The 12242-nt window shown below is 37.3% G+C and overlaps 1 protein-coding gene across 8 annotated transcripts in view; it reads right to left on the minus strand.

The window, feature by feature from the left end:
• Positions 1–6279: 6279 nt before the first annotated feature.
• Positions 6280–12242, minus strand: part of FAR1 (fatty acyl-CoA reductase 1) — a 56066-nt gene continuing 50103 nt past the window's right edge. For all 8 annotated transcript variants that reach the window (XM_037050028.1, XM_037050027.1, XM_037050026.1 and 5 more), the window contains 2 exons: positions 10772–10899; positions 6280–9010 (listed from right to left, as the gene is read on the minus strand). In XM_037050028.1, coding sequence (XP_036905923.1) covers positions 8848–9010; positions 10772–10899 — 291 coding nt within the window. In that variant the 3' untranslated portion in view covers positions 6280–8847. The remainder of the gene's footprint in view (positions 9011–10771; positions 10900–12242) is intronic.

The raw sequence follows: 12242 nt of genomic DNA on the forward strand, positions 1-12242 counted from the left end.
AAGTGCGAAGTCGCTAAGGGGTTTGAAGTGTGGGGGTCTTACACAAGCAGGTGTGTGATTTAGGAAGGTCACTCTGGCTGCTGAAAAGGGCATGCTTTGGAGATTAACCAGACTGAAGCACGGGAATGAATTAGATGTCATCAAAATCCAGCCAAGAGTTGGTCTCAAGACCATAGTGGGAGCCAACAAAGACGAAATTTAGTATACCCCATTACTGATGAGATACAGGAAGAAAATTTGGGGGGTGGTAAGAAAAGGGGGTGCAGAAATGAGATGATTTCAATTTTGTACAGCGCTGAACATTCTTTTCCAGAGCTGAGCTGGTCTTAGGGAATGAATGCATTATATTAAAGTGGCACAACTTCACTCCACTATCTGACATACAACAGAACTGTGTGAATTTGGGGGTGGGATGTACAAATAGAAGAAGACAGACTGGGTAGAAATGAGTGGAAAGAGTTTTGGGAGGCAAAGAATTTGCCTTCTGGATGTTGGTGAGCTGATGAAACCCATGAACTGAACCACCTGCTCCATAGTGATACACATGTGAAAAGGCAGGATGATTCCCCTGGAGTAACGAACGGTGTGCCCACACCAGGTACCAGTGCAAGTAGCAACCACCTTGCAAGAGAGAAAGGCATGCATATTTTTCCAGGACCAGTCATCAGGCTTTACTCCACCACAGTTAGGGTCCTGAACTCTACCTGGAAGGTAGAGTGGAAGGCAGCAGCCTGCCAGGTTCTAGATAAGGAGCTGCTCCAGTTTCACAAAGGGACTACAAAAGCGAGAGCAGGGCTTCGGCAGCCAAGAGACAGTGAAGCCGAGGCAGGAACAACAGTGGAGAGCTGCAGGTGAGGGAAGGGAAACAGATTCGAGGGCTCTTGAGAAACGCGGAGCTGTCAGAGTGAGACCCACCTACAGAAGCAGTGCCATGTGGTAGATGGACACTATCGCTGTGTAACCAGAGCCCAGGACTGACCAAGCGATAAATGCTCTAGCCTCATCCTCTCCCCTCTGGTCCTTGGCGCCTGCCAGTGCCTCTCATTGGCTGAACCCACCTGCAAGCCAGAGCATCGGAACCCAATGTGTTAACCACAAAGGTCAGCTTGCTGTGGCAAAGAGCGGTGTGGAGCACAAAGGAGAGCAGGTCTGCAAGGGCAAAAGAGGCGCATTCGGCACAGGAACCTTCCTCTTAGGGAGAGTGGGGGGGGGCACCTCCAGAGGGCAGGCCAAGTCAGAATTAGAAACTCAATTTAAATGGCACTAGATTGTTCTAGCCAACGACAATTTAAAAAATATTTATTTTGTGAATGTACTGACTTAAACCACAATGGAAAAAATTGCAGGGAGACCTGCAACTGAATGTGGAAACATTGTATGTTCTTTAAAAATAAGGGGGATGAAACTGTGTGGAATGCTTGGAGCCCCGAAGACCCGAATCTAGACCTAAGAACCTGTAGTTGAACAATTTCCAAATACACGTGGTTACTACTTTGCAGTTTCTAGCTGTGAGACTCTTCTGAAGATTTTTGATCGTAGGAGCCTCGTTCAAATAGGAAGATTTAAAAGGTACTGCATGTGAGGGTGAAATGGCTTCCCTTCCACTTCAGTTAAGTGGGAGTTTGACCCGGGGCAGTTTAAAGCTCTCATCACAGGCCACTGACCGTCCCTGCGACTTCGCTTTGTCAGGACCGGGAACTACGGCATAGGGCTAACGAAATGTGAACTGTTCTGGGAGTCAAGTTGCGTAGTTAGAAAAACCAACAGTTATACACTCATCTTTTAAGTACAAGCCAACAGGAGGGAAACTCGAAAAATGTTCTTGGAACCCGTCAAATGCTATAAATCTCCCAATGCCCGTAAGACAAACTAGTGTTTGCTTAACAACCAACTGAATACAGATCACTGGGGTAGAGAAAGTGTTGTCTCAAGGTGTGGCTCACAAAACAGTCTGTGAGGATGGATGATTTGGGAACTGACCATCTTTAAAGAATTCTTCTGCCCATGGGTGAAGTGAGAAAGTGGGAATTTTGTTCTTGGATGGGGAAGGTTTGAAGAATCCTCACTCCATCCTGGTGAATAGGAGCTGTTGGTTGCAGAAAAGCCACAGTGGAGCTGATGCTCAATTTAAGTGATAAATACAAACTCTGCAAGGGGAAAGAACTGATTTGTTTTATCCAAATTACTCAGAATTTGTACTTCTTGATAGAAATGTGATAGAAATATTAGAAATGGGAAATCATAGTGTAAAATCAGAGAATATAAACTGAGTTCCATTAATACAACTAACATAACTCACTGCACAGTTTGCGCCTTTTACTGACTTTGAGGGCAGAGTTACTTAACCCTTCCTGTGGGCCACTCTGTACTCATTGATCATTTGAGCCTTACAACCACCCTCACAAGTAAGCACTTTTTACAGACATGGAACCTAAGGCCGAGAGGTTAACTGACTCATTCATGGTCACACTGCTAGTTTAAGTGACAGTCAGTTCATGCCTAGTCTCACAGAAAAACGAATGTTCTGCTTCTCTGTCCTTATGGAAGAGTTTTGTTAAAATAGTTTTTTCATTTTAGAAGTGACCAGAGCTCTACAGTTACCAAGGAATAGCATGTCAGAGATGCAGATATGGAGGACTCTCAGACACAAACAATCAGAATATGCTTGTACTGTCAGTGGAACTCGCTGAAAATTGCTAAACAATTGCAATTTTGCACGCTTCTGTCATCTACTTTTGTCTTATTGGGTAAAAATTCTTGGATGTTTTCTTACAAAAGGTGCCCTGAGGTTGTCAGATCACCCCTAAGGTTTGTTCATAAACAAGCCTTTGTTCATAAACACGTACCTGGTCCTCACCCCAGACCTCCGCTATTAAAAGGTCACTGAGTGGGGCCCAGGCCTGTGTGTACAGAGCTCCTCAGATGATCCCGCTGCATACTACTGGCTTACGGGAAAGAAAAGCAAGCCTCGGTCATCCTTAGAATCACTGGGGAGTGAATTCTCAAATTCTGATCCCCAGTCTTCTCCTTACGTCTTAACTAATCAGAAACTCTGGGGCTGGGTCCTGGGAATCTGTGTTTAATTTACCCAGTTAATTTTGATCACAGGCCAGACATGGAAGGCCCTGGTTTGGCGGTTAGCAGAAATGAACTCTGCAGGTTGTTTGCCAAGGGATATGCACAATCCAGGGAGAAACAGGATTTTCAGTTTGCTCGTAATTGATTTATGACTTGATTCTTTGAAAACTCTAGCAAGACTCCAAAGAATGTGAGCTCACCTGAGAACTCATCTAATTTAAATAAGCATGTTTGACAATTTCTTCCTGATTACTTTTTTAACATTTTTTATATTTCAGGTAAGGCTCTGCCCTCCCCCCAATTATCCCCCCAAATATTCTTTCTCTAGTAGCAACTTTTACTTGCTGAATTACCTATATATAAAAGAAAAGCCAACTGAGATTATTAGAATATTTCCTATACACATCACTGTATGACATTTTTCTCAAGTCCAGTTCATTTCAGTGGTCAGGTCATTTAAAGTTCAAAATCTACTCAAATTTAATAGGAATTGCAGGCACTTTTAGTTTTTGACAAGTTACTCCACAGCCTATAGTGCATTCTGAGCATGCAAAGGCCCAACTGCCCCCCAAACCTCATCTTCCTTAGTCATTTTAGCTTTGAGCACCAAAAACTTTCCTTCCTAGGTGTTCCTAACACTTCTCAGCCCTCGCCATCCTCTGTGGCTGGAACACTTCCCTACCCCCTCACTCCTCCCAAGCAGACATAAAACCTCACTCAGGGGTCATGTTTGTACGAACCCTTCCCTGAAACACTAACAAGTTAATCAGTCCTCTCTGCTCTCAGTATTTCTGTTTTTAAAAATGTTTTATTAAAATTATATTTCCTTACCTACATTAAGTCATAAAATCCTAGAGGGTAGGCAGTTTCACATTTGGTTCTGGACCACTGAAAAGCTTAGTGCGGTGAGTGATAGAAACAAATAGATCATTGCAATATAAAAACACAGTGCCTAACCCATAATAGGTACTACATGTTGAATGGATGAATGCTGGATTTTAGAAATGAAAGAACCAAATAAAGACATTTTAGCACATTTCAGAGAACTTGGAATAGTCCAGAAACAACTGTGTTCCCAAGAGAAAAGCAGTACAGTGTGGTGGACAAGTGTAGCTTTGGAGCTAGGCTGAGTTCAAATCTTGACTCTGCCACTGTAACATGGGGTAAGTTATGTTATTTGAAGTTACCAACCTATTAAATATGGATGATAGAAGTGCCCTGCTCAAAGGATTGCTGTAAGGCCTGAATGACTGAATACACATAAAATGCTTAGATGGTGTCTGGCACATAAGTACTAAACAAAAGGTTTGTTAATGTTATTTCTACAGTATACAAGGTACAAGGCTGGTTTTCCTCTCAAGAAACCCAAAACCAAGTGGGGAGAAGTAACAGAAATCTGTGAAAGATGTAACATACAGCAGAAAATTAGGTATTAAATGTCAAACAATTAAAAACTGATTAAATAAATACACAATCTCCTGGGACAACTATTTTAAATAAAAGTACATTCATCTGTATGTTTAAGTTCATGTGTTTGTTCAAAAATACAGCTAAAAAAGCTGCTCAACCCCTAGCTGGTGTGGCTCAGTTGGTTGGAGCATCACCCAAAATGTCGTAGGTTCGATTCCCAGTCAGGGCACATACCCAAGTTGTGGGTTTGATCCCCATCCCCTATCAGGGCCCATAGGAGAAGGCACCCAATTGATGTTTCTCACTCACATTGAAGTTTCTCTCCCTCTCTCTCCCTCCTCGCTTCCCCTCTAAAAGCAATGAAAAAAAAAATGTCCTCAGATAAGGATAAAAAATAAAAACCAAAAAAGCAACTTTAATATTAGGATGAGTTATACAGAATTGTCTACAGGTCAAAGACTATCAAATATTAGCACTTTCATTTGGTTCAAACCCAACATTTTCTAATCACACCTTGCTCACAAAAACTGAAGGTACTCTCCAAAGATTTATGAGAGAAAGAGAGAGAGAGGAGGAGGAGAGGGGCTGAGAGGGGAGGAGAGGGGAGGGGACCCTACCCCTCTCTTTTCTTGTATAAAATTACAGGTACTGTCTGTGATCTGTGACAAAAAAAAAGAGGAGGAGACATTTACAGATTTATTAATTTGAGTTCAGGCCTACAGTAAAGATATTAAATTCATATTTACCACTTTGTTTTTCTAAATAAATTTATTTGAGAACCATCAACTTGCAAAGGAGCACGTCAAACTTAACTAATGTTACTCAAATATTTCTTTAATTAAGAAAAACCAAAGAAATTAGTTAACAATTTTGCACAACTATGCTCAATTGACAAAGATGATTTGTTTAAGAATCTTAAGGATAGCAGAGATTTTTTTAAAAAGACAAATTCATTCTAAGACTAGAAAATACTTGAAGATAAAAAGATTTAATTCAATAAGAAAATATTTAATATTTATTTTATCAGGCTATTAATTTAATTAACCCATTTCTATATCAAATTATGCAGTACACATTTCTGTCTCTAGTCTCCCATGCAAAAAATTAGAGTGTTTTTCTCAAAATAGAGCAAGTCAGTGCTACTGGTTTTAAGTTGGGGCTTGGAGTCAGCCCAGAAAAGCAAGCTGGCCATTTACACTCACCTGAACCTCAGCCTGATGCTTTCTCCTTTTCTATGGGCAAGCTCTATTCCTAATGAATGATCCTTACACTTACTCAATAGATGGATTGCTATTAAGTGTATCTAAAAATTAAAAGGATATTCAATGTGGAGGAGAGTAGCTGGAGCCTAACAATATACTGGCAATTTCCCCACCTCAGCAAATACATAAAAATAATACTTTAACAAAAAGTATTCATCCTAACTATGTGTTTCCCCTAAAATGCTATGTAAGAAATTTGGGATTAAATGAAATTAGGATACAAGAAGTAATGAGTACACCTGAAAAGAGGTAAGAACTATAAGTGAGGACTGCTTCCTGTAATCCTAACCACATTATCTCACTGTTAATTTTCAGGATAATTACTGTAAAAACACAATAAGTATTAAAATGAAAATATAAGGATTCATTTATTACTTTTTGGTTTACAAATAAAGGCACGCAATAATGCTACTATTTACTTCTTATAGAATCAATTTACATTTAAAACAGAAAGCAAACAAAGACCTGACCCAGTTCCTATAGACAAACACAAAAAAAGGGGGGGGGATAAGATTTTTTTCCTCCCTGCTTCCAAGTTTTATTATACAGATTCAAAAAGTTACTTTATGCCATCCTTAAATCAAAGAATGCACTGCCATGCTTCTTGTGCTGAGTTTTAAGACATATTAATGTTGCCAAGTCACATTTAAATACAGTCACAATTGACAAATGCATGTGACAGAATTATAAGGATCAAAGTGAATGGGGTAAAAACAAATGTTTTACAACATGGCTTTACCAAGTAAGTTATAAGAAATACTGAATTTATTTAACTTAAGAAGCTATCTTGTTAAAAATTGAGTATATATAGAAATTATAATCAAATTGAACTAAAAGCCATTTCTGACAAATGACAATTATAAATAATTCCCAAAATCTTTTTAAATTTGAGTTAAGCTTGAAGTCTAGTTAGTGGGGATTAACAATCTGTGTGTGCTTTATACTAATTTTAGAACTTTAACTTCTAGAATGACATGTCAATTATTCATTAGCTTTCTTTGGACAACAGAATTCTGTTAAACACATACACAAAATTAATGAAGTGGCCTCAGCACCCTCCCAGATAGCATTTAAGTTAGACTGTAAGAACCAGGACTCAGTTCAAAAGACATACACCCCAAGTGTGTTATTTCACATGCCTGTCGAAGTTGTACCTGATTTTTTTCAAGATATAAAAACAATTCATCTGATTCTCAGTATATTTAGCAGGAGTATAAAAATCATACAACTGTGAGCATGTATTCAACACATTATGGAAATGTATTTGGGGAGATGGAGCACTCAATGTACAGAGCATCTATACGTGGGCCACTTTAAATCAAAGGTATCATCATTTATTCCATCGTTAGACACTGTCATGGTCTCGCACACCTTAAACAAGGTATGGTCCTAGACCAGAGACTTCAGTGTCATTCCAAAGAATTTATGTGTGTGTATGTACACACACACACATATACCCATACTTCTTTTAAAATAATGTTTAGAAGTTTTACTACAGAAAAGCTGGCTTCAACATTAAAGCATTTTTTCTTTTTAAGACTACACACCTGCATGTGAGAAGGTGATTTCCTTTACACTTAGTTTTTTCACAATAACAAAATAAACTTCTTATACGTTACATTTAAATTGACAAAGAAAATTAAGATGTAAAGTCCTATATGACTTTTTGTATTGTGAACTGGCCTCATTAAACACATTCAAGATATACTGTTGATAATTTAAATATAGAGCAACTTGATCAGCTAAATTAAAACATGTTATAGTGATCAACCTGTTAAACCAACTACATGTTAAAACAGAGAGTTGATTATATTAAGGTTTAAAGAGAATCATAATGTATCATTAAAATATACATTAATTTTCTTGCTATTACTTGTTTCTATAATGCGTCTCTTTTATAGCTAAAACTGCATGCAGAAAAAAAATGATTATCTTCAAACTAATTCAACAGCTTGCTACTTTATGTGGTATGTAAATAAAATCCTTTATTGAATTTTACACATATTATTTTATGCATTTTATTTTTCTTAAATGAATTCAGCTCTCCAGGTCAAAAGTTAGTATGTGTTTACACACATGTGAGAACATTTTCTTAACGCTGCAAATATAGTCTTCCATAATAATGCACTTTCAGTTTTCACTGGAAAGACAGCATAAGCCTTTTGAAAGTCTTATTAATTAATAAAATTATAAAGGAAGGAGAGTACAAGTATGGTGAATCCCTTCCCAACCCCTCATTTGCCTAAGTCTCAAGAAATCCTCCAGCTTCAAAACATGAATGACATCTCACACAGGACTGATTTCGATTTGGTTAAAACGTGGACAAGAATAATATATTCTTATTTTTGGATGCTAATAGTCTTATTTAATTCATTTTCACTTCCTTTTCCTTCAAAAAACACATAGCATACATTGTTATGGATTTACAAATCCATTTAGATCCAGCAGGATCTTTAGAATAATATATAGCCTTCTGATTATGAAAGCAACTGATTGCTTATAGAAAAATGATATGCATCAGAACTTTAATCATAGAAAGAAAAATGATAACATGTCTTTCATGTCTGAGACCACTCAGTAACTTACAGGATGATGTGAAAATAATTTGGCTATAATTTTAACAAAACTTCAACTGATGAAAAAAAATTAAACACTGAAGAATCAAATACCTACCAACTTAGCTAGTATTCCTGTCCAAATAAATGCTTTCCATTGCACTAATTATTAAAATTAGAAATTCACTATATGTTAAGGCATATTTTAATTAATGTGTTCCAGAATTGCACAGTTATACTGGTCAGTGTTCCCATAACCCCAGTCCTACCCTCATCCCACCTCTTTCCCAAGGGATCAAAATATTAAGTCATGGTTTTTGGTGGCTATTGCAGATCTGAGCTGGCATACCACAGTGTGTTCACTAGATTTTTATGAGCATAAACATTAAAATGTTACATAAAATGTACTATAATTTACTCCACACTCTGATCTAAGATGGTTTAATGTCTTGACAAAAGGTGAGATGACTTAAGTACATTTTACATTTTGTGCATTTAGACCACCATATATGCACAGATGTTCTAATGCTAAATTCTTTTCTTCAGTATCTCATAGTACTGGATGCTCGGAAGTATGACAGAAACTTGTAACACAGACTAACCACAAAGTACCAGATGTTTCTTGCCATTTGTGACCTTGCAATAAAAATGCGCCAGATCAGGATCACAAGGATAGTATTGAAACCATAACGTATGTTCCTCAACCTGAAAGCAAATCAAGAGATGTATTAGGCAATATTTTCTAGAATAAAATATTGTTAAATGGCACATAATTAATGCTCCATTTTTAACATAATTAAAGTTCAAATCCAAATTAATTTGAAATTTATTTGAAAACTATAAATCTTTAAGTTATGAAGTTAGCAAAAGTCACACCTGACTGCCCATACTCTGGACTGCAGTCCATTAAACAATATATTTCCCCTTTTAACAATGAATAACACAGAGCTTTTTTATAACAGCATATTTGAGATGCAAATTTGTTCATTCAGCAAGTACCAAACATCCATTCGTGTGCCCAGTACTGTGCTAGGCAGCAAGCACACTGTAGGTAACACAGACATGTCCCTTAAATACGTGGAGCTTTTTCTTCCTAAAAATGTTTGTTCAAAGCCCTGGCTGGTGTAGCTCAGTGGACTGAGCGCGGGCCTGCGAACCAGACGATCGCAGTTCGATTCCCAGTCAGGGCACATGCCTGGGTTGCAGGCCAGTTCCTTGCAGGCCAACTACCAGCAGGGGATGCACGAAAGGCAACCATACATTGATGTTTCTCTCCCTCTCTCCTTCCCCTCTAAATATAAATAAATAAATAAAATCTTAAAAAAAAAAAAAAAATGTTTGTTCATTACGTACATCATCCTACAGACGAAATAAACATCTCTGTGACATCTGTTTACAAGTTGTCAAAAAAGTGAACTTACTCCTCCTATTATAGCTGATAGTTACACGATCCAAGACCAACTGGACAAGAACACATTCATGAATGAAACATGGCACTACCTCTATATAGGTTGACACTTCCATTCTCTAAGTAACATGTGTTTTATTTATCTCACTTGTGTTTCAAAACTCTTTATGTTTTTTAATGGTGCTAGAAAAGAATGCAAACCTTGAAATATGCAGTAATGTTACATACAGTCCATTAACTTCAATAGGTGGTATAAGGTAGAACTATAATATATGTACAACTGGTATAGACAAAAGAGCTTTGAATTACATGACAAAGGTCACTGGTTTGTTTGGCCACTTAATACAGTATGACCTAGGCAAACACAACTTCCCCAAACCTCAATTCCTCACCTATACCCCTAAGTGCCCTACAAAATCTCATAGGGTTGCAGACACGAGAAGAATAATGTGAAAGTATTAAAAACTGTAATAAAAATTGTATTACTAAACTATAAATAAAATAGATTAGTATTAAAAATTTAAATGGCATTTCTGAATGATAAATTAACAATGATTTTGCCTCTTCTATTTTGTTTTTTTAAAACAATCCACATGTATTATTTTTATAAGATACTAAGAGAAAAATAATTATAACTCATAAACAAAGACAAACTCCATATTAAATGATGTATTATTATATCTCTTTTCCTTTCAAAGATATATCAGATAGGGCAAAAACCTTTAAATAAATAAATTACCTCCAGTTTAAAATATATTTTTATTTTTTCCTAATGTCTTTACTTCTTCAGAAGCAATATAACGGAAGATAATGGTGATTTTTAACACTGAATTAAACCTGCACATTGTGCTAAGGAAGAGTATAAGTTGATGAGGATATCAAGTTTCAGTAATATTAGACTAAATCAAGACTACCAAAGTTTTAGTCCAAAGGTAAGCACTCTTCCCAAATGCAAGAGATTATTAGCAGTATCTTTCATTTACTATAGCAGCTTACAAAAAAAACCTCTACTATTTCATCGGGAAGAAAAGAGGAAATCAAATCCATGTAAAACTTACTTGTTCAAATGTTTTCTAGCTGCAGGGAGGCCAGACATCTCTTCATTCAAAACGAATTTCTTAGTTCCCATACAGTAGTTCTCTATGTACTCTGCCCAATGTAACTGCCGTACATCAATATTAAAGGTCTACATAAACAAAAGTATTATTGGTTACTTTTTGAAAAAAATTTTTTGCTTTTATTTTTTTTATTTAATTCTTGTTCAAGTACAGTTTTCTGTCTTATATTCCCAGCCCTGCCCCCGCCCAGTGCTTCCCACCTCCCTCCCATTTCCGCCCCCCACCTTAGTTATTGTCCATGTGTCCTTCATACTTGTTCATGTGAGTCCATCCCCTTTTTCCCTGTAATTCTTTCCACTCTCCCCTCTGGTTCCTGTCAGCCTGTTCTGTATTTCAGTGTCTTTGGCCATATTTTGCTTGCTTGTTTGTTTTGTTGTTTAGCTTCCTGTTAAAGGTGAGATCATATGGTATTTCTCTTTCACTGCCTGGCTTATTTCACTCAGCATAATGCTTTCCAGTTCCATCCATGATACTGCAAAGGGTAGGAGCTCCTTCTTTCTTTCTGCTGTATAGAATTCCACTGTGTAAATGTACCATAGTTTTTTGATCCAGTCATTTACTGATGGGCATATAGGTTGCTTCCAACTCTTGGCTATCGTAAATTGTGCTGCTAGGAACATCGGGGTGCATAGGTTGTTTTGGATTGGTGTTTCAGTGTCCTTAGGATATACTCCTAACAGTGGAATTGCTGGGTCAAAAGGCATGTTCATTTTTAGTTTTCTTAGAAAATTCCATACTGTTTCCCATAGTGGTTGTACCAGTCTGCAATCCCACCAACAGTGGACTAGGGTCCCTTTTCCCCACAACCTCTCCAGCATTTGTTGTTTGTTGTTTTGTTTATGATGGCCATTCTGACCGGTGTAAAGTGGTATCTCATTGTGGTTTTAATTTGCATCTCTCTGATAGCTAGCGATATTGAGCAAATCTCTACGGTCAATTAATATTCAACAAAGGGGGCAATAACATAAAATGGAGTAAAGATAGCCTCTTCAACAAATGGTGTTGGGAGAACTGGACAGCTATGTGCAAAAAAATGAAACTCGAGCACCAACTTACACCATACACCAAAATAAATTCAAGGTGGATAAAAGACTTAAATATAAGCCGTGAAACCAGTAAAGTCTTAGAGGAGAGCATTGGCAGAAAAATCTCAGATATTCCAAGCAGCAATATTTTTACTGATACATCCCCTAGAGCAAGGGACATAAAGGAAAGAATAATCAAATGGGATCTCATCAAAATTAAAAGCTTCTGCATGGTTAAGGAAAACATCGGCAAAATAAAAAGGGAACCAACCATATATGAAAACATATTTGCCAATGATACCTCAGACAAAGGTTTAATCTCCAAAATATACAAAGAACTCACACGACTCCACTCAAAGACAACGAGCAACCCAATTAAAAAACGG

This window comes from Sturnira hondurensis, unplaced genomic scaffold, assembly GCF_014824575.4.
Source record: "Sturnira hondurensis isolate 20B ecotype Veracruz unplaced genomic scaffold, ASM1482457v3 Scaffold0006505, whole genome shotgun sequence".
Classification (NCBI taxonomy): Eukaryota; Metazoa; Chordata; class Mammalia; order Chiroptera; family Phyllostomidae; genus Sturnira; species Sturnira hondurensis.